This window comes from Maniola hyperantus, chromosome 16 (genome assembly GCF_902806685.2).
Source record: "Maniola hyperantus chromosome 16, iAphHyp1.2, whole genome shotgun sequence".
NCBI lineage: Eukaryota > Metazoa > Arthropoda > Insecta > Lepidoptera > Nymphalidae > Maniola > Maniola hyperantus.
Window position 1 is genome coordinate 10,544,353 of NC_048551.1, and position 23,562 is coordinate 10,567,914.

The 23,562-nt window shown below is 38.5% G+C and overlaps 1 protein-coding gene across 1 annotated transcript in view; it reads left to right on the forward strand.

Moving 5' to 3' along the window:
• Positions 1 to 23,562, forward strand: part of boi (brother of ihog) — a 56,857-nt gene that overhangs the window by 21,800 nt on the left and 11,495 nt on the right. Inside the window, exons 2-7 of the mRNA XM_034977039.2 lie at positions 5,983 to 6,048; positions 12,776 to 13,011; positions 14,576 to 14,770; positions 15,225 to 15,397; positions 17,161 to 17,365; positions 17,909 to 18,125. Coding sequence (XP_034832930.1) covers positions 5,991 to 6,048; positions 12,776 to 13,011; positions 14,576 to 14,770; positions 15,225 to 15,397; positions 17,161 to 17,365; positions 17,909 to 18,125 — 1,084 coding nt within the window. The 5' untranslated portion in view covers positions 5,983 to 5,990. The remainder of the gene's footprint in view (positions 1 to 5,982; positions 6,049 to 12,775; positions 13,012 to 14,575; positions 14,771 to 15,224; positions 15,398 to 17,160; positions 17,366 to 17,908; positions 18,126 to 23,562) is intronic.

Genomic DNA, 23,562 nt, shown 5'->3' on the forward strand with positions numbered 1-23,562 from the left:
AGTGTGGGCCGGGCGGCGATGGATTGAGATGATGACGATGACCTTTATTTCGGCTGCCTTAGGATTGTAAGGTTTTGCCGTTACCTACCAGTCTGCCAATACGCACTTAGCCAGCTTTGTGGACTGTAGCTTAAGACATTCATAGGCAGAGGAGACTAGTGCTTAGTAATGAGCCGGGATGAATTGAGCAGATGATGATGTTGATGAATTTATTGGTAGGTTTGCCAAAAGTATCTTTCGAAAACCATTTCTTTAACCTCATAGGAAAAATTCACAGACGGACGTAAGATATTCTTCATTACATAGAGGGAATGCCGCTCTGCTTCTGATCACTTTTTCTCTTGTTTCTTGTCTAGATACAAACTGCGCGTGGAATTTTAAATCCAGTCTGTCGAAGTTGCTTCAGCTTTTATGTTTTAAAAATAGCTAATAGCCCTTTATTTGCCAATGATTTGCAGTTTACTTCGTTGAAAATTCTCGGCTATTGGATTCGGGAGTTGGTTTTTATTTTTTGGTTCGGCAATTCTGCATTGCATGCGGTTATTAGAGTGAAGTGGACTTTTATAAAAATGTATCAGAATTTTTAGTTTTTTTTTGGTGGATTTCAATGGATTGGTACTTATGTAAATATATATTTAATAATATTTTACTAGAAAATTCCTATTTTAAATAAAAATAAAAAATGTCTGTTGTGTAGTAACGATTGTTTGCTATCTGCAAACTATTGTGCTGATGAGAATACCTACATAAAATCAAAAATATGGTATACCTACATAAAATAAAATAAAGTCGCTTCTCTCTGTCTGTATGTACGCTTAGATCTTTTAAACTACGTAATGGATTTTAATGCGGTTTTCACCAATAGATAGAGTGATTCAAGAGGAAGGTTTATAGCCCGTAGGTATAGTTTAATATTGTTTTAATATGACGATAATTATTCAAAATGTCCCGTGCGAAGCTGGAGTGGATCGCTAGATATAGTATATCAGGTTGAAAAAACTCTGAAACATGGCAAAACACTTTTTAAAAGGTTATTAAGATCTACGTCAGGTATTACCACAAGGTTTCAGGATTAACAATAAAGATACCAGGCAGCTTTATTTGCTATTTGCAGTAAATAACTAGCAGACATGTTATTCTTTATGCTTTTTCATCGTATTTTAGCGTTAAAGTTACTTTACGTGTTTTGTAAAAATATATCAAGCTTTAAGGTACGTTTTCACTGAAGTAAAGCAGAGGCATGTCTTTGATCAATCAGAGTATGAGAGACTAGCTGATCCGACCACGGCTTCGCTCGAGTGGAACTTTTGAAAATGGGTGAGAGTGGCATTTCTAAAAACCTTAATACACGTCCTACCTACTTCTTAATTTTTGCCCGTAAGTTCTATTTTCATAAATATCATGATCATCAACCCATCGCCGGCTCACTACTGAGTACGGTTCTCCTGCCATAGCTTACCAAGCTGGCCAAGTGCGGGTTGGCAGATTATTTCATCATAAATTATAGATATTCTTAACTTTAAAAATAACGGGTTTTCATACATACTTTCATTTCTTATTATTTCTAAAAACCCTGACACACATTTATTTCTAAATTTTTAACCAAAATCCCAAATACCTACTTACCAATTTTCCACTACTTTCCTAGTCCCAATTCCTTAGAAATACATGCTGTTTAAATTACTTCCGTAAGGCACTTTAAGTCTTGGACTATAAAGATAATATCTATTGATATGGACCATTAGCAGTAAATAACTGGCCGACAATTTGTTCCTTATTGCCCCATATATTTAGCTTCAAGCCAAGATACATTTACAGCTTTTTGTACGACACAGCTGTGAAACGTCAGCTGAAATATAACTTGACTTGGTTTAGTTAGAAGACACCTAAGAGAAGAAAGCAAGTAATATTAAATTATTATTAGACGATGCCCGCTGTATCGTCCACATAGATTTAGGTTTTGAAAAATTCCGTGGCAACTCTTTGATTTTCCGAGATAGGTAAAAAGTAGCGTAGGTTCCTATATGTCCATCTAAGAGATGCGATCTCTGTAGACTGTAGGTACCAAATTTCTTTAAAATTGGTTATGCGGATGGACCGTTAAAATTGAAAGGATAGGTAACAGACAGACGGACTTCGCATTTATAATATTACTAGCTTTTGCCCGCGACTTCGTCTGTGTGGACTACACCAATTTCAAACCCATATTTTACCCCCTTAGGGGTTGAATTTTCAAAAATCCGTTCATAGGGGATGTATTAGCTATCTGCATGCCAAACAGCCCGATCCGTCCAGTAGTTTGAGCTGTTAGCATAGACTAATATATTACTGTTAGTCAGTTAGCCAGTTTATTTAGTTATGGAAGTATGGACGTCGGTTTGGACTAGTCATATTTAAATTAATTTCCATTACAGAGCTTCAGTCATAGACGATAAAGATAATATCGATTGATTTGCATCATTACAAGGAGTTAACCAGATGTTAACTTCCTAATTATCGCTTCAGGTTAGGTTTTCGATTTAGGTTTTCAAAAATCCCGTGGGAACTCTTTGATTTTCTAAAAAATCAAATTGATAAATAGCCTATGTCCTTCCCCGGGATACAAGCTATCTCTGTACCTTGAACGGATGGGCTATGCAAGCAAACAGACAGATAGACACGCTTTTATAATATTAGTATAGAAGATTATGGGAAATTACTTTGCCGCGGCGACTATAAAATTAAAGACGTGTTTTGTCGTGAAGTGTCTGAAATGGTCGCGTTTAATCATTCAACCGTAAACATTTTTCGGATTTTCGTCGGATCAAATTCAAAAGCGCCCATTTTGTTGAGTGACCCAATAATGAATTATTTTGTTGAAATAATTTTGATGTTTCAATATTATCAGGTATGCGTTAAAGTATTAATAATAATAATTATTCATTCAATGAATATGATCGTGATAGTGAATATGATTATGATTTTCCAAATTAGTGCTGTGTTGTGCTTAGCGCGTTTGTTTAGCTAAGTCCCAGCGTAAACGACCGATTTAATAAAAAAGTCCTGGTTCTGAAAAAATTGCGGGAAGAACATAAATTAGAACAGATGCTTTTATTACGTGATTGAGTCTAATCGACCCGAACATATTTGTGTTTGTCATTATTTCTGAGAAACGAATACTCTCCAGACTCCAATGTTATAGAATAACCATTTTGACAAGTCTAGTCGATCCACGTTCGACGATACAGGACACTGATAAGCCCGCTCTTTACTCACTATAGCAGCCGACAAACTGAAAACAAAACTAATATCGGAAGGGGAACGTTCCGAAGCGCTAACGGGAATTCTCTGCTACGATCCACACTATTGTTTCGCGGCGGCTAACGCGGGCGTGGTACGGTGTGAGTAAAAAGCGGGTTTTAGATAGTGCATACGCGTTTTAGTGCTGTGGCTACATGGGGGAAAATAGTCGCAAACTGTTGACGTAAATCGATGACCGAACAAAATCGACGGTCTGCGTTAGACCTTATGAATACTTATTAAAATAGTGATCATAAATTAACTAATTTTAAACTTAATTTAAATATAGGTTTATGTTAAATCAAATAGATACATTGTAGGCGTATGTTGTTTAATAGTGTGGAATTCTATTTGAGTACTTAATTAATCCATATTTGATTAGTAATTAAGTTACTTAATATAAGCACTTTAATATTTATTCTATCTAATATATGTATAACAGACCTAAAATGTCTATTTTGCGTACTAGTTATGTTATACCTACCACGCAAAAGGCGGGGATGGGTCAGCTTTTGACGACCTCTCTGGCGCAGTGCTGGTGAGCGCTGTGGTCTTATAAGTGAGAGAGGTCCCTGGTTCAATTCCCAGCAGGGGCAATTTGGGACTTTATTGTATACAAATATGAATTGTGTCTGGTCTGATGGCTTCGGCCGTGGCTAATGACAACCCTACCAGCAAAGCCGTGCCGCCAAGCCATTTAGCGTTACGGTACGATGTCGTGTAGAAACTGATCAGGGGTAAATGAAACTGCCATACCCTTCCAAGTGCATCAATCACCACTTACCATGTGAGATCGCAGTCAAGGGCTAACTTGGATCAGAATTTAAAAAACAGGCCTAGCTAGTTGGAAAATAGGACGGAAAAGTTTCAAAAGTTTACATTTATACGAGACTAGCTGATGCCCGCGCCTTTGTTCGCGTGGATTTAGGTTTTTTAAAATCCCGTGGCATCTCGTTGATTTTCCGGGATAAAAAGTAACGTATGTCACTCTCCAGGTCCTTTGACTATACCCATGCAAAAAATCACGTCAATCCGTTAATCCGTTGCGACGTGATTGAAGGATAAACCAACAAACAAACACAGTTTCGCATTTATAATAAGGGTACTAAATAAGGGTACTGAAATAAGGGTACTGATTATAAATCCGCTTTTCATTCAGTGTTGAAGTACATTAACGTTACCTTTATGAAGGCAGCGAAGGTATAAAATCAATATCGTGACGATCATTATGTACATTTCCTACGATCATTAAAGCTCACAGGGAAACATAAATAACTAATTATTTTGACATATTCAACCTCTTTACACTGGAAATCAATTAACCGAGGAAGGTAGGTTGAAATTTAAATTGGAAACCAGCTTTTAGTCTGAGAGCTCGTGGAAAATTTCCCTATCAAAAAAATCAACATCCATAGACCATACTAATAATTGGTGAATGTGTGTCTGTCTGTTACTTTTACACGGTCCATCCGTTTAACCTTTTTGGCAACATTTGGTATAGTGATAGCTTGCGTCGTGAAGGAAATAGGCTACTGTTTTCCGGAAATTCAGGAAAATCAAAGAGTTCCCAATGGCTCAATTTTAAAGGTTTATCCGTTTAACCGATTTTGACTAAATTTGGTACAAAGCTTGCATATCGGGGACATATAAAAGCTACGTTTCATTCCGGAAAATTAATAATTTATATCTAAATTAAATTTGTTTTAAGAGGACGTTCCAGTATTATAAAATACCTCCTCAATACTTCCCGCTAGCTCTTTGACCATTAAGTAGTTCCTATAAATTCGGCAAATTAGCATGATATACCGAGAAATTATTATCGAATTAGCATCGAATATCGGTTTACCGATAATCGAAACATCAAAACGTAACTCTTACTTGTTTATGCTAATACAATATGGATTTTGTTTGTGCAAAGTGCTAATTTATATTATGGGTACGCCGGCACCTATTCTTATTTATATAATAGATATAGTATACAATACCTATTCTAATTTATATTATGGACACCTACGTAATACGTGGATACGTACCTATACCTATAAATAGGTATAGGTACGTATTATGAGTAGTGAGTAATCTATCTAATTTGTGGTGTAGAAAGTGATTTTCTAATTTTCGCACTAAGTTACAATCGTTTATTTATACAAGTAGATAAGTAAGTAGGTAATTCGTCGTTAATTTAACCACATATGAAATTTATCAGCGCTATTGATCTTGATCAGTGCGGTTGATCAAGATCAATACAAATACAAATACAAATACAAATTATAGCGCTGATAACTTTCATATTATGTGGTTTTTCACGGAAGGGGAATTTTCGCTCTTTTAATTTTATTGTAACTGCGAAAAGTCGCTTTCCATGAAGCTAGTTATATAGCTAGTTAATCTCGCTCGCGCGCTCTAGTTTAGGTCGATGACTTTGCGCGCGTGAATTTTTAACAATAACAGTAATAATAATTTAATTCGCCTGATTTTTACATGCTATCTGTGAAAATGGTCTATCTCTACATGTACCTACTTAAATAATATAATAACAAAGTCATATTACCATAATTCCTTGTTTTTGCTAAGTACCTTACCTAAAACTTGAATTCTAAACAGTAATCCTACACAGACTTGCTCAAGCCAAATGAGTTTCTTATTTGTTCCTTGTTGTATATAAGTAGATACTATATTTATAATGTTTCTGTCTTGTTTCAGGGCCCACAATGGGGTTTCCGACGCTACTTTGCGTGGTCATTGGAATCGCTGTACCCGCAATCGCAGGTGCGTATAGTCCGTACAAAATGACTCTTCACGCGCCATTTTAACTCTATGGGTCAACTGTCATGTCAAAAGTACGATTCACCTCTAAAATAAGGACTAAAATCCTACTTTTGACATGAAATATGACACAAAAATTTAAAATGGCGCGTTACACCCAATGACTTCTAGTAGTATACAAATAAGTCATTGGTTAGGGCGTTTATGCACTCATCCGTGAAATCACGGATTCCGTAAAAATACGAATCGAACGAGTAAGTATTTGTATGACGACCACCTCGAAGAATCCCGAATACGGATGAGTGCACAAATGCCCTTACCTTTTTAAAATTTCGATACAAGATAGGTACAAATGTAAAAAACAATAAAAAAGAACTTTTTTAAAATCAGCGCTCCCCTAAATAAGATTTCTTGCAATTACAGTGAAAACTCGATTTGTTTACTCATTAAAATTAATTGCCATTTGCCAGCATAATTATCTACTTTTTTAATCCAGAACAAATTGATGGAACCGTCTGTTTCATTCGAAGCGACCCATTTCACCCGTCGGGATAAATATCTTTAAGTGGCGTGACTTTCGAATTATGTGTTGTCCATCGTTGCGTGTGTGAGGATACCTCATTCCAGCGTGTTAGTAAGAAAACCAGCGTTGTATGGCATGAAAGGGGAAATTCTCGTATAGACTTTTATTTCTTTTATTTTTGAATTGGTCGGTGTCGCTCCCGAGTCCCGGCGGATGCGGCAGGTAGCCATGCACTGCACACATTGACAGTTTGTGTATTGACGTGAAGTTAAATAAAATAAACCGGAAAAGTGTGAGTCGGACTTGCGCACCGAGGGTTCCGTACCTTGGAAGGTTACGTGTGTAATAATTATTTTATTATCTCTAACTGCAAATATAAGTTTGAAATCGCTAATGTGATATTATGTAACCTATACCTAACTGCTTTATGTTTTTCGGATTTTTCGGATTTTTCCTTTACTCGTGCTATAAGACATTGCTTCAATGCCAAATTTTACGATTGTTGGTCAAAGGTAAGTACCCTTTACGTTTTGATGCTCTTGCGAGTGTCAAAATATGTGCCATTTAACGGCCATTGATTGCGTTGACTTAGAAGTTTTATTTTTTCACAGTTCTAAGGGATGGAAGATCTAAGTATTTCATATTAATTTCAACTTAATATCTCTATACGGTTTTCACGAAAAGGGGGTTTGACAGACAGACAGACAGGAAACGAAGTACTTATTACTTCGTTCCTTCTTTGTCTGGTGCGGAACCCTAAAAATCACTAATCCAGTAGCGGGTTCTGTAGATAAATGTGAAGTGATATGTCTTGGACGGTGTTAATAATAAAAACTTGTTTGAGTTTCCGAAGTCCGAACCGGTACAGTTATGAACTTATGATGTCCAAGCAACTTCTGCTTACTACTTATGTGCTTACTTAAGTTGCAGTTAAACTTTGTTTTACAACTACTACTTTGCTACTGTAACTGTGGTGCATTTATCTAAATATATAAAAGCGAAATACCACTCACTTCCTGACTGACTGACTGACTGACTGACTGACTAATCACGAAATCTCAGGAACTATAAAGCCTACAAACTTGAAATTTGGAAGGTAGGTTCTTTCTAGGACGTAGATGTCAGCTAAGAAACGGTTTTGAATAACCCCCCCCCCCCTTCCCCCTAATGGTGTGAAAGGGGGGGTTGAAGGTTATATGAAAGTCCTATGTTTTTGAAGTTAGAAACTTGAAAATCGATCAATTTAGGAAATCCCATGGGGGTCCCATCCCCAAAATGGGGGAAAAGTTATTATAGAAAAGTTTTAACTAAGTATTGTTATTTTTACTTGAAATTTGAAACGTAGGTTCTTTCTAGGGGGTAGGTATGAGATAAGAAAGGATCTAACTAAATTCCCCCCTAAGGGGGTGAAATAGGGGTTGAAAAGTTTTATGAAAATCCTATGTTTTTGAAGTCAGAGATATGAAAATTGGCATTTAGGGTATTCTGGGTTTCGTGCCTTAAAATGAGACTGAGTGAGTGGGTAAGTGAGGCCTTTTGCAGCGGGAAAATTTCAGATCTCATGAGAAACCAGAAATATTTATGTGGACGAAGTCGCGGGCAATTGCTAGTGGCATATAATATTATGTGCCTAAGTTAGCTAGATCTCATCATTGTTACTTTATTACCTATCATATTATTACTATCCCAACTAATATTAGCGAAAATATCCTAGTTGGCTGTTACCTTTTCATGGTCCATCCGCTTAACCGATTTTGACTCCGGCACTATCAGATTCGGATGTCCATGAGAATTTTCCCCTTCTACGAGAAAAAAAAGTACCAGAGGCAACGAAAGAATTTCTAACTATTTGGTACAACATACCTACTTCATTTGTCATACTCATGTTATATGATATCAAATACGCTTTGTATTCCTCTATACAGAGCAAAAGGTTTACTGGCATTATCTATCTAACAGAGAGTCATTCTTATCCCTGACGACACGGTCTGACGATAAATACAGACTCACACTATTACACCATAAGGCCATTATATTGTTAAGCTACTTACGGATCTAAAAAAATCGGTCATTACAGCCGGGGTCTGGAACCCAACCCTCAATGGCTACTTGCGCGTTTGTGTGTACACACCAATTTCACGGTAACTCGTCATAATGTTGGCTCTCTTATTAGAATCAGGTTTAGGTGGTAACTGCCGACCAGTTTAGCTGTTCAAAAACCATTGAGAAATTACTATAGGTACCACACAGTGTCTATGTAGTTTTTTATAAGCTTTTGCTAGATTCAAAAACAATCTCTGCCCAGATTCATATAGGTACATAATTTACTTATAATCCGTCCAAAATGACTTTTCACGTGCCATTTTAGCTCTAAGGGTCAACTGACATGTCAAAAATACGGCTTACCTTTAAAATAGGGACTAAAAGCGTTTGTTTGACATGAAAATTGACACATAAAGTTAAAATGGCGCGTGAGAAGTCATTTTATACTCATTATACCCGAATTTGTGCCGAATGTCATTAAAATAGATAGAAGCAGGCTTTACTTTGCGGAAGTTCATGTTACTCAAGGAACAACAAGTAGGTATAATTCGCTATCATCATCCAAAACAGACTTTCATACTTAAAATAATGATAACGATGAATGTCATTCATTATCACGGTTATAAAAACCATATAAAACAGACTCCAGAGTCAAACTTAATTTCTGAAAGCTCCGTAAAGCTTACCATCAAATTTTATGATGTGAATCGTTTCAACGTAAATTAGAAAAACTCATAATAATTGCGCTCAGACATCAGTCGTTAAGTACTGAATGTAAAGTACGGAATAAAAAAACATTAGACAGAATAAACAAGGCTTTAAAGTGGATGACCCGTTTTGTTTTCTTTAAGGTTTGGATCCACACAAATCGCGAAATTTCACCTAACTTTGGGCGTAAATAAATAACAGAAGTAAAAAAAATTTAAACTTATTTTCCAATAAGCTATGAATCGACAGGAATACTATATTACTCAAAACTTGAAATAAATTCATTTTGCGTAATCCCATTTAATTTGGTAGTTTTCTTGTAAGAAACTAAGCTGAACGGCTGTTCAACTTATTTGCGCGACTGTGCGATTATTTGTGGTAAGAATCTATACCCGTCCTACGACTCTATGATTGCTGAAATAGGACGCATTTTAGAAGCATTTTAGGTTTTAGTTCTGTATACATGAATAACTAGCTGATGCCTGCGTCTTCGCACGCGTGGATCTAGGTTTTTAAAAATCCCGTGGAAACTCTTTGCTTTTCCGGGATACCTATGTCCTTCCCCGGAATGCAAGCTATCTCTGTACCAAATTTCGTCATAATCGGTTGAACGGATGGACCGTGAAAGGCTAGCAGACAGACAGACAAGCAGATGGACAGACAGACGGGCAGACAGAAGGACAGACACACTTTGGCAATAATAATATTAAGTAGGTATGGATTATGTTTAGAATACATTTCAGTCACTCATGCGCACGTTGAACACATAGTTTCGCGTTGGATATTTATTACCGTCGCGTCTGCCGTCACGTCTGCCGTCACGTCTGCCGTCACGTCTGCCGTCACGTCTGCCGTCACGTCTGCCGTCACGTCTGCCGTCACGTCTGCCGTCACGTCTGCCGTCACGTCTGCCGTCACGTCTGCCGTCACGTCTGCCGTCACGCTTTGTGTGTGTGCAAGCCATAAAGCCTATTTTATTGCAAATGGCATACAGCTAAGGTTTTTCGATTTCAACTCAATCCATTTAATGTTATAACGTCGTATTATTTCCAAATTGAAAAACAAAGATCCCATGTAGCTTAATTGGGTAAATACGAAGATATTTAGCGTTGTATCATTGATAGATAGGATGCAATAAAACCCATCACATCACACTAATATTATAAAGGCCAAAGTTTATATATCTCTCTCTCAGTGTGTGTATGTGTGTGTGTGTCTGTTTGTTTGTTTGTTACTCTTTCACGCAAAAACTACAGGACAGATTTGGCTGAAATTTGGAATGGAGATAGATTAGGTATACCCAGGATTAACACATAATTATAGGCTAATATTAGTGTGGTTGTGATGATATTATGTTTCTCGATGTCATGCTTAAAATATTGCTATAAAGTCGCTCTACTTTTCAGATAAATCTCTTTGGTTAAAAACTAAATGTGGAGTAGAAATTCTTTCTAATAAAAATGGCCGGGTTGTTCCGTTCTAATACAGAGATTAAAAGGAAATGAGTGTCATTAAAACAATACAGTTTTATCCTCTATTTGAATGTATGCAATTTTGTTGCATGCCTGCCTGTTGTATTCTGAGAGTTCTCCATAATATTCCCAAAGGTGTGCATCCGCACTTGGCCAGCGTGGTGCACTAAGGACTAAGGTCTAACCCCTTCGCATTCTGAGAGGAAACCCGTTGTCAGTAGTGGACCGGGGATGGGTTAAGACAGTTAAGCTATGATGATAAGAGTATACTCATATTTCATACGCAAATTGTCAACGAATAAAAATGCGATTAATGTGAGTATACCTAAGTCCTGCAAATTGCTAATGCGCGTAGCCGCCATTTTAGTGGCGTCAGCACTAGACTAAAGTTTCGAGCTGATGGTATATTTTTATTTCGGCTGCCGTAAAAAAAAAATTCCTCCATTTCGACCATATTATCAAGATCATAATATAATTGTTACTAATATCGCCTTAAAAATCTTATAACTATTTACCTAATCCTAATACTTACTATATCAAAGACTAGCCTGATTAGTCAGCACGTGCACCATATGACAATGGTAAATGACGTCAGGTTCCAGCGCAATAGCAATTTGCGGGACTTATATAGGTTCATATTAAACTTGTTTCGGGCTCTACCACAAGGTCAAAAAATATCTTTGAAACCTGAGAGCGTCAATCAACACAAGTTATTATTATATCTGAACCACCCAGACAAATGTAGGTATTCCAAGGTAGTGATTCAACATGTAGATAAAGTTGTTTTAAATTCTCCCAGCGGTCATTGCTTCGTAAGAAGAATCTGATAATTTCGCGTCTCCCCATCCCGAACGTCCAATATCAACTGTTAATATCAAACGATTGTTGATCTACTGACATATTTAAATAGGACTCAATTTCGTTTGGGAGGTGCAATGAAATTTTAATCACACGATTTGATGCGTCATTCACCTTTCAAGATCGAAATGTGTGGGTAACAATATTCCAAGGACGCAGCGACTCGAGGTTTCTCTCATTGGTTACGTATGTATCACGGAACGAAGAACGCAAACAAAAAAACGTAACTGACTTCTTTTTTGATTTTAATAGGTGCCCGACTGCCCACTTGCGACTCGATAGTTAGGTACAGTCATCATAAAATATGTAGCATGACTTCCGAACAAAATGTGTCTTATTATAGGTGCTTACTACAATGTATGACTTAAAGGTTGGAAGCATACTTCCAAAACCGACGCTATGATAAAATGATATAGATATATTAGATAGATATACTTATACTTAGGTACACGTTTTGAGGCCCCGGAAAAATGTAGTTAGGTATAAATATTCCACTTACGGCCATGTAAATTGTAAATTGTAACATATTGAAATAGGTTTCGTCCGCGTGGATGTAGGTTTTTTAAAAATCCCGTCGGAACAAAATTAAAGTAAATTATGCAATCAAACAAACCATAAATCTTCCCTAGTTACAAATTACAGTACACTCACGTCACAGTAGTCCAACGCCTTTGATCACGTGGTAAATGACCATCACGACGACCGGGACCCAACAAGATAGATTCCTAACTACGTATGCCAGTTCAGTGCAGGATAAAGGAGCTCCTTTATCCTGCACTTACCGCGCGATTTCTCTGACTAGCTTTGTCGAGCCTCTGGATGTAATATGATACCCTGAAGCACAGAACAAATTTGGCTCCGACATTATGCCTGAAGCGTGAAACAAATTATAGGACGCGTCTGTAAGCCGCGACTTATGGGTGTTCACAGTCGTCTTGCGAGATATCTCTCGCAGCGCAGTCCGAGCGCTCAAGTTTTCATTCGCGTCTTATGTCCAACAGTGGGCACAGTACAGTGTATATGCAGATTATCCAGATACCTATAAGCCGCGGCTGACGGACGCGTCTTATAATTTTGTTTTTGACTCTGTGCCCACGTTAAACATAATATGTATTTTTTTTTTCAGAAATTGAAATGGAGTTTACCAAGTACCCCGAATCAGTGACAGCGCCAGTAGGCGACGAGGTGACCTTCGAGTGCACAGTCCGAGTGCCTGGAGAGAGGCTGACCTGGCGGTGGCGACCCGCTGATGACCTGGAGTGGAACGACTGGAATAACGTGGACGGCGTCAATGACAAGGACGGCGTGTCTACGAGGCTGGTGGTGCAAGTGAGAGAGAAGACCTCCTCTGCGTTGTATCAGGTGAGGTATTGTTACAGCTGTTATTGTCTGAGCTCTTCAGTAAAATTCCTCAGTGCTTGAAGACCGAAGTCTTCGAATAGTGCGTGTGATGACATATCAGTCACTCAGTGGGTGATGGAGAGAGCTATGGAGTTCGAGTTTCTCTACGCGATTAAATCAGAAATGAGGATATCCATAGGAGAACCAGAGTAACCGATATAGCTCCACGGGTTGGATGCTTCCGTAGCAATGAGCAGGGCATATAATTCGAAAAACCGATAGGAGTTGGGGTCCCAAGGTGCTAGAATGGCGACCTCGTACCGAAAAGCGCAGCGTTGGAAAACCCCCCCACTAGATGAATAGACGACATCAAAATGAGTCACAGGGGAGCGATGAATTCAGGCGGCGCGCGCAAAACCGTGGCGTGTGAAAGTCCCTGCAAGAGACCTACGTCCAGCTGTGGACGTCTGTCTGTAGGTATTATAATTCTCTTCAATTTCTTTGATTTCATCACGTAGACATCCGATCTGGTTTTTTTTATACTCAAATTGATGATGAGAGTATCTAATGGATATTTAGCGTCTATTGCGAAAAAACCTTTATAAAACACAAAGAAACCGTGTCAAACAACAACACGTTTATACGTTCTATTGTTATTATTATCTCTTACAAGGATTCCTTACAAAGACTGTTCTAGAAATGAAACACGTTAATTTTATTGTAACAGGACATTCTTTGTCAGTATTATGTCTCATTCCTGGAAGTCGGCGTATCGATCGAAATACGAAACAAATACGTGTTTCTGCGGTTGGCTTCTGGGCTTTATAATAATTTTATATTTAGATATTTCGATGTGGTGATAGCGGTCGGTGATAACCACGATAACCTAGTGGTTAAGGCGTCAACCCATGCCCACTGCTGAGCATGCTTCTCAGAATGAGGCGGGTTTGGTCATAGTCTACTATGCTGGCCAAGTGCGAATTCGTAGACTTCACACGCCTTTGAGATCGTTATGAAGAACTCTCAGGCATGCAGGTTTCCTCGCGATGTTTTCCTCCACCGTTAAAGAAAGTGATACTTTATTGCTAAAAACCCACATAACTCCGTTTAGGTAGAGGCCAGAGGGGCATATACGGGATTGAACCTCGAACCCCCGACTAAGAGGCCGACGCGGTCTTAATCACTATACTCGTATAATAACATATCACCGTATTTAAGCAGCACCAAGCCTTTAATTAGGTACTATGCGCGCTATGGAGCAAAGGTGGCGACGGCATATGCTTTAAATCGTTTAAAAAAAGGCACCGGCACCCTGTGCCGAATCAGTACCTTTATTATAAATGCGAAAGTGTGTTTGTTTGTTGGTTTGTTGGTTTGTCCTTCAATCACGTCGCAATGGTGCAACAGATTGACGTGATCTTTTGCATGGATATTGGATATAGGAAGATAAAGACCTGGAGAGTGACACAGGCTAATTTTTATCCCGGAAAATCAAAGAGTTCCCAAGGGATTTTTGAAAAACCTAATTCCACGCGGTCGAAGGCATCAGCTAGTGTCAAATAGTATTTTAATAACTTGTCCCCAGTGCATGGTGTGGTATGGAGCGATAAGCCTAGTATCGATTCCTGCGCGCCTCACGATCGCCAAGGTGGACCTCAGCAGGAACAGCCCCGAGAGACGCGTCATAACAGCTCCCCTGCATAACACCGTCGTACTGCACTGTAAGGAACCGATGTCGGAGCCACCTGCTAGGCTGAGCTGGTGGAAGGAGACTTCAAAGGTAAGGTATACTTCTTACTACCCAAATGTAATGAAACTTCAGATAGGCAAATCGGATATAATTGTATTTTAAAAAGTGACGACCAATTTATACTTACTTAAATATAAATGACAAAGACATCAATATAAATGACAAGATATGGTCAAGCGAACAACATTTTTCACGGTTTTGGAACCAAATAAATCAGCGCCACCTCTTAGATACTAATGAACGACCCGTTTGAAATCCAGACATCACTGTGGTTGCATTGGTGCTAAAGCACCACTGAGTCGGTGCCATTTTGTTTGTTCAATAGCCCTGTCCATACGAAGTGATATTTAACTCAATGGACAAAGACAATAAGTCGTGGGTGTTAACCATTTTGAGTGACCAAACAATCACAAAGGAACCTAGGTATAGCAAGATCCTAGCCAGTATACCTAACCATATCCCGGCTCTATTGTTCGTATGTCAGGGTTCAAGAAAGCAACTCGACACGCCCCACGGAGTCCTCATCATAAACAACGCCACTGTGGAAGACAGCGGTACGTACGGCTGCGTAGCTACCAACGACATCAGCGAGCAGACTGTTGAGTTGCCCGAGAGGACGTACCTGAAGATACAACACGAAGGACATGGAGGAATCAGGTCAGTTTTAGTTGCGTTAAAATTTAAGGTGCTATTATGTTGACCTCACAACGGAAAGCGCAGCGTTGGCAGACTCCCACTAGGTGGACAGACGACATCAAACGAGTCGCATCGAGCCACTGAATTCCGGCGGCCGCAAGACCGTTGCATGAGGAAGTCCCTACACGAGACCTATGTCCAGCAGTGGATGTGTCGGTGAACGGATCGGTTGACGATGATGATGACGGTGAAAATTTAAGGGTTCGTTAGCAAGTCGTCCCATTCGCAACTCGTCCAATTCGCAGCTCGTCCCATTCGCATTTTGTCCCGTTCGCGTCTCGTCCCATTCGCAGCTCGTCCCGTTTTCGCATCTCGTCCCATTCGCAACTCGTCCCGTTCACTATTTATATTCGCAACTCGTCCTGTTCTTAGCTTGAGGCTAGGTAAGGTTAACTAACTAGCGCGCGGTTGTGTCTACATAGGCCTGAATTTCGATCTACGAAGTATGGAGGAATGTGTTTTTTAGAGTTTTATGCTGAGATATTTAATAAAGCGTATTTTGATTTAACTTAGGTTTTGCCAGAATTAAGAGGACGTAGTTAGGTGCTTTCTTCATACAAACGTAGGAGGGTAGTTGCTACATTATTTGATTTGATATTTGACCCTTTGTTGGGGACAATGCGCAGTGAAACTTTCAGCTTTTATAAAATAACGAAGGTCTGGCCCTCACATGCTTTTTGTCCATTACTTAGTAAAAGTTAGGTTAATAAAGTCGAAGGTTACTTACGGAATTCAAAGTACTTTCTGGTAAAGAAGGAATCTTTTGCTTTACCTAATTTTAAAATCTTAAAAACTGTGACTTGCAACTTGGCTGTAGGTTCAGGGTATCTAAATCAAGATAATCGGGTATCCACTATCCATCATCTATGAAGGCTCATTTGTAATTCATGTGAGCTTTTAAAGCACTTACCGGTTTTTGGATAAAGAAAAGCTTTTATATTTATTACTGCAACATAATTTTTAAATCGTAAAAACGTAATTGACAAAAAGTGTTCTGAATTATTTATAAAAGTACCTTTTAAAGATATCATAGGCTGACATACATAAATGTAAAAGCCTGTTATTAAAAGATAAAAAAAAAGATATTATGATGTCACGTATTTTACATTACGGCTGATATTTAGTTACAGCTATCGGAAAAATATATCGCAATTTTCAACGCACTATAGAGGCATAACAATACCACCCATCTATCAGTTTGTAGGTATATGATCTCAGATCTATTGAGCACACCATCACCACACAGTCCTCTGCCTTTCTCATCCATCTATCGTACTAGTCGTGACTTCATCGTACGTGGTCTCCATTCCAACACGCCTACGCGCCCACGAGAAAATTTTGTCTACGTATTTACTCGTGTTATCTCTATGAATAATACGAGAAAATGCGTACCTAGACAAAATTTTCTCGTGGGGGGCATGTTAGGCTAAGTCGTGCCCCTCCTGCCCCAGCGGCAGACATGTTCTGCGAGAGACATGACCTTCCTAGTGTCTACTGCCACTTCAGTTTGCTAATTATTCTTTTATAACTAGTTCCTCTAACCAATAAAAGATTAGATTGGTTAATTTGGTTTCGCAACGGATTACATCCAATAGGAGAAAATTACTGGCATATATCAATATAATCCTCAAATCACTGGGTCTAAAAACTTTTGAGAGAGAGAGATTTTGTATCTACGTTTTCAGATATTTTGTCCCAGGTTATCATCAATATTTTTTTAACAGGTTCCTAGAAACAGAAGACTACGTGGGCAGAATAGACAAAGAAGGAGTATTAACTATTCCCGTACTGCCAGATAATTCTTTAAGGCTGTGGTGCGGTATCGTGGGAACTCCTCAACCAAGAGTCGCCTGGAGCAGAGGCACCGATACCAATTTACCTGGGCAAAGCAATGCCTTGGTTGTGGAAAACTTTACTGGGGAACATGAGGTATGTATTACTGCTTTGTAAAAATAACTTTTGTCTCCAACTGTAATAATTGAACCTTTTATTTTCCGAAACAAGAGATCCTGAAACGATTTCTGATTAGGGATGAGGAAACGATTTTTGTAATTACACTTCAGCAATTTCAAATAGGTGGTTATTACGGTTAGCGGATAGTTCCACAGAAAACGTAATGCTGTTAAAAGCGATGTAAGGTTTGCATGATCAAATTTTTGCTTGACTGTACCGCGCCTGTGCTCCATCTCTAATGACAGCGCTACTGCTAGACCTGCTGCTCGATTGCGGTAGAATGACAGTTACAATATCACGATCGCAATCACCTCCGATTGCTTGATGCTTGCTCACTATTGGTTACAATGCATTGTTGCAAAAAGAATAGCACAAATTCAGCCAATCACAACAATTATTGAGATTGTAATAATAATTATTATTGATGCAGGTTTTACGAAATCGAGCTACCGTGCACCAAAACCTCTCATTGTACAATAATCTTGCTTTCATTATATAAATGAAAACAAATTTTCTCAGGGCGTCTATTCCTGCTCAGCCAACACCCTCCGTCGCTCGTGGAAGGTTATAGCTCTTCAACCTCCTCACTGGGAAGGCTCAGCGGGCAGCGTCAACGCCAGCGAAGGAGCCAGTGCCCGCATCTCCTGTGGGGTCCCTCATGGCCAGCCCTCGCCTGTGGTACACTGGATACTTAACGCTGAACTGATCAAGACTGGCAAAGGGATACAGGCTACAGGTTAGTTCATATATTATACTATAATAGGTTGTTAATTACCATACCCAGATGTATACTTCCACTTCCTCATTGGGAAGGTTCAGCGGGCAGCGTCAATGCTAGCGAAGGTGCCAGTGCTCTCATCGTCTGCAGGGTTCCTTTAGGTCAATCTGCGCCTGTGGTACACTGGTTACTGAACGCTAAATTTATCAAGACTGGGAAAGGCTACAGCTATATACTAGCTGTTGCCCGCGAGACGAGGTCTCTTCCAGACCAGACGACCTACCAGCCACGAATCGATCTCGGGTTCTCAATTATAATACAGCACATACCTCTACATCAAAAGTCGTCAAAAATTGTTTATACCTTTAGTAGTTCAGTAGGCGTAACTATGTATACTAAGTTAGGTACGACAACTACGCGAATAAACGAAGCTACGAAAACGAAACCTTTTACGCTAGTCAAATTTTAAGTGTTTTTCTGTTTAAATAGAAATCCGTTAACATTTTCCACTGTTTGTACACCAGTCAATTAAGTTCACATTAAGCTGTGTAGAATCTTAATTTAAGATAAGTGTACCTCCAAATTAACACCATTGTCGTAGATAAATCAATACAAGGCAATAAAAAGCTTCCTCTCTACGGGAGCAATAGAGCGAGTAAGTTTAGAGAAGTAATTTAGTGAGCACTGAAGAGCGGAGTCCCCTTTCTTCTTCGATCGTTGTTTGCAACTTGTTATCCACTTTGACGTAGTGTATAAAGGCAACTAACGGCAATTAATATAATTTGCGAAGTCTCGTAGAAAACAATCTCTTTTACAACTTATTTCTCTAGAGCAGCTTGAAGGAAAAATTCTTTCAAAGTGTTCAAGTTACTACCTAATTGTTATTATTTACTACAAGTTACCATTAATAGGCTACTTGACAATTTTTTTAAGTTGGTCTTAAATGGTTAATATTTGTCCTATTATATCAAAAAAATTAACACTATATTTTTTTGCGCCCTAAAAACCGTAAAACTTTAATTTAAAAAAATATTTTTCTTAGACAGGTGTTACATATCCTAACGATAACCTAGTTCAAATCACTTACGCAGTAAACCATCTTTGAAGGCTAAGTCACTAGGTCATAAGTCCAGCGCTCCGTCAGCAAGAAACTACCTCATTGCCATACGTGACTCCGCAACGTATTGGGATTTAGCTATATTTTAACATTAAGGTATTTAAACCAAGTGAGAGATGTGAAGAGGGGCAGTCTGTCGTCACACCTCGACGCAGTCTCTTATTTAGGTTAGATTAGATTTAGGTCGTCACCATGTAAAACTCTGCATCTAACCTCGGTGCAGAGTGCAGACGTTAGGTTAAGTTAAAATGTAAAGATTTAAGAATATAAATTTAGTAAAAGCCTATCTTCGTTTCCTTCAAAAATCCTTCTGGTTGCCGCTTACGTAACTGGCGCAGTCGGTAGGATCCTTGTTGTTCGGGCCCCGTAACTACATAGGGTAGCTAGGGAACTGAGGACGAGGATGCGGAATCTACGGATCTGCGGCAAGACCAAAAGGAGTATCCAAAAATTGATACACCAGAGGAGACAGTAGTACCTACAGGAAGGATTACATGTAAGTACACTTGAATTGTTCTCGTGTTGCTTCCCTGTTTCCATTTTCCTACACCTAATCATAATTTAGTACTTATCTAGAATATTATCCTTTCTTTCGGTAGCCTAAATAGCCTTAATAGGCCCACAGAAAAATTGTTAGTAAAATAGAAGTCCTTATTTAGGTTTAGGGCAATCAATCTTGGTTACCACCCCATAGTTAGTTTATAGGTTTCGGAATCTTACATTGTTGAAGAACCGCCGAAAAATAGAAATCCAATTTTAGACTTTTAGGGTAATCTATCTAGATTACCACCTTAGAGCGTAAAAGTTTTGGCATCCTGAATTTCTTTAGGTACAGCCGCCACGTGAGATTTACGTAGAAATAATAAAGAATATTTCGATTCGATATCCGCGATGTAATTTCGTCAGATAAGCACTTTAAAATGTAGGTTAGTCTCATATCGAACAACGTTTATAATAAATTACTATTTATTATAAATTATAATAAGTAGAGACAAATTACAGCCGCGGTTTTGCTGACTATAGGTATATAGATTCCGCTTGTGAATCGATAATAAATTCAAGATCAATAATTCATTTCAATTAATTGCGGTGTCATGTCCGACATTCTAATACTGCTGTTACCTAATTCCAAACTCGAAATAATATCGTTAGACAAAGAAAATTCAAATTACCTATAATATTAGTAAAGCCCTATTTTCGTAGGTTTTACTAGTAGGTAGGTCCATCCTAACCTTTCCTTGCAACTATCGAGACACTATTCATGTACCTACCATAGAGACAGAATGTCCGAAGCACAAATCTGGAATTTCCTCGAGAATTCGGCCACCCATCATCATCAAGTTCACCAAACCTGAGGAAATCCTGTCAATTCAAGCAGAAGCACTTTTGGAAAAGGATCTCGAATACAATAGAAGGCTAAACTTCGAGTTTGAAAAGCATATCGCCATTTCCGATGGATGCCACAAGAAATCTGACAACGATTTGTCCAGGCCATTACAAATGCTTGATTTTCACGAACGGGATAGCGGCCATCTCACAGCAGCAGATAGCTTCCACTTCAAATACCTAGCAATCTCAAGAGGATAAGGAATGCGACGTCTCGGCAACATTCGAACCATTGTTGCCTCTCTGAGGGCGGAGGTGTTACATATCCTAACGATAACCTAGTTCAAATCACTTACGCAGTAAACCATCTTTGAAGGCTAAGTCACTAGGTCATAAGTCCAGCGCTCCGTCAGCAAGAAACTACCTTATGCCATACGTGACTCCGCAACGTATTGGGATTTAGCTATATTTTAACATTAAGGTATTTAAACCAAGTGAGAGATGTGAAGAGGGGCAGTCTGTCGTCACACCTCGACGCAGTCTCTTATTTAGGTTAGATTAGATTTAGGTCGTCACCATGTAAAACTCTGCATCTAACCTCGGTGCAGAGTGCAGACGTTAGGTTAAGTTAAAATGTAAAGATTTAAGAATATAAATTTAGTAAAAGCCTATCTTCGTTTCCTTCAAAAATCCTTCTGGTTGCCGCTTACGTAACTCAGGTGAAAACACTGTCGGCCATGTTTGGCCGATAGATTATCTGTGCTCTGACGTCATGCATTTGTAAACAACAGCATAACCACAGAGTACATTATATATACTGAGCATAACCTACCAAAGTTTAATAAACATGACTTCTATACTAGTTTACGTGAAAAATATAGTAATTATCGTTATTGTATCATCCGAGAATGTAAAAAACGCATCGATAAAGACCACAGGAAAGTTGTGGATTAGAGTGCCCAGTGAAATAAATATACGTAACACGCAAAGACTTGCTTAAAGGGATCCTATATGACTAACGACTTCAACCCAAATTTATTTTTGCAAAGATCACTTTGTTGTAAGTCTTACTTAATAACTTATTCAATTTATAAAGAGAAAACGATATTTTTTTACGTTTACTATGAGTTTGTAGAAATATATAAAAACTAGCTTATGCTCGTGACTTCGCCCGCGTGGACTTCATAAATTTCAAACCTCCATTTAACCCACTCAGAGGTGGAATTTCAAAAAATCCTTTCCTAGTGGATACCTTCTCTTTACCTACAAAGAACACACTCACCAAATTTCATGTATCTAGGACCAGCTGTTTAGATGTTTAGGCTGTGCGTTGATATATAAGTTAGTCAGGACTCTAAATTTTATATATATGGATACTACGTTAGTCCCCGCGTGACATAGGAATGACATTTCTTTGTTTACATATTTAATGACGTCACATCATGGCTGACAGCGTTTTCTGCGTTTCAAATAAAAATAAAAATTGTATTTTTTTAAATTGGATTTATATATCCATCCTGCGTTTTTAATAATTGTTATTGATATATTTCGTTGTTTTAAGCAAAATACTATATAAATAATCATTTATTGGACGAAATTAGATATGAGTCAAGTAGCCTATTACAACAAAAATAATTTTTACTGATAATTTCATTCAATGGGTTTCTTAACAATTTAATTTTTTTAATTTGGCTGGGTTTATGCCAAGCATAAAATAAATATAAATTCAAATCAGTAGAAATGAGAAGATCCGTAGGAGAACCAGAGTAACAGACGTAGTTCAACGGGTTGCGAAGCTGAAATGGCATTGGACATTGGGCAGGGTACATAGTTCGACAAACATATAGGTGTTATGGTCCCAAGGTGCTAAAATGGCGACCCGATATCGAACAGCTTTGTGTTGGTACTTGGTAGACCCCTACTTTGGTGGACAAGCAAGGAAGATGCTGTACACAAGCGGCACAGGACCGATGATTATGGAAATCCCAACACGAGACATATGTTCTGTTTTGGAAGTTCATCCTTTGAGATGACGACATCAACTGATATCTGAAAAGCCGTTACGTTTTATACATATATTCCCAAAACTCTTATAGCTGAGCTCAACAAATTGTAAAGCAATAAATTTCCAATTTTCCCTTTTCACAGTAGCAACTGCGCGAGTTAGTTTAAAAGTAATTTAGCGCTAAGGATCCGAGTTTCCCGACTTGTTCCGATCGCTGTTTGGTGTTCACAAATAGCTTTGTTTTTACCTGAACACCTACAACTCACTACATTGTACGTTACTTTTAGAATGAATTTATAGTCTGAGCACTAACAATTTCAGCACGATCGTATGCTTTGTAATAATATTATGGTTTCTGATTGTGATGGTGCCTAAAAGTAGGCCAGTTGTGGGAGACATAGGTAGGTAGGTAAAGAATTTTCATCATCCCATTTACCTGTTTATTTATCAGATCATGTTTACTTTTAAAATACCTTTTGTAACCTTTTTGTTTTTGTAACATCTTCACTGTTTACCCATATTCGCAATAAAGAAATTTGAATTAAATTGAATTGAAAAAGTTAAGTGAGGCAAACCACCTTTTGAGGAGTTCCACTCTTTGATTCCGTTTCAATCAAACAGTTTCCACGGGATTTTTAAAGTTATATACAAGGGGGAGTAAGTCGCGGGCATCATCTAATTAAGCGTAAAGCTTTTGCTGAACGTAAATAATCCAACGGATTTAAGTAAATTTTTTTTAAAATTCTGATACAAGTTAGCCCTTGAATGCGATCACACCTGATGGTAAGTGACGATGCAGTCTAAGATGAAAGCGGGCTAACTTGGAGGGGGTATGGCAGTTTCATTAAACCCATACCTCTCATCGGTTACTACACGTTAGCGGAACGCTAAATCGCTCAGCGGGTCGGCTTTGCTGGTAGGATTAGCTAGCCAAGGCCTAAACCGTCCTACCAGACAGACACCATCTTATGAATAGTAAAGGTGTGATTCCAAACCACGTTGCACGC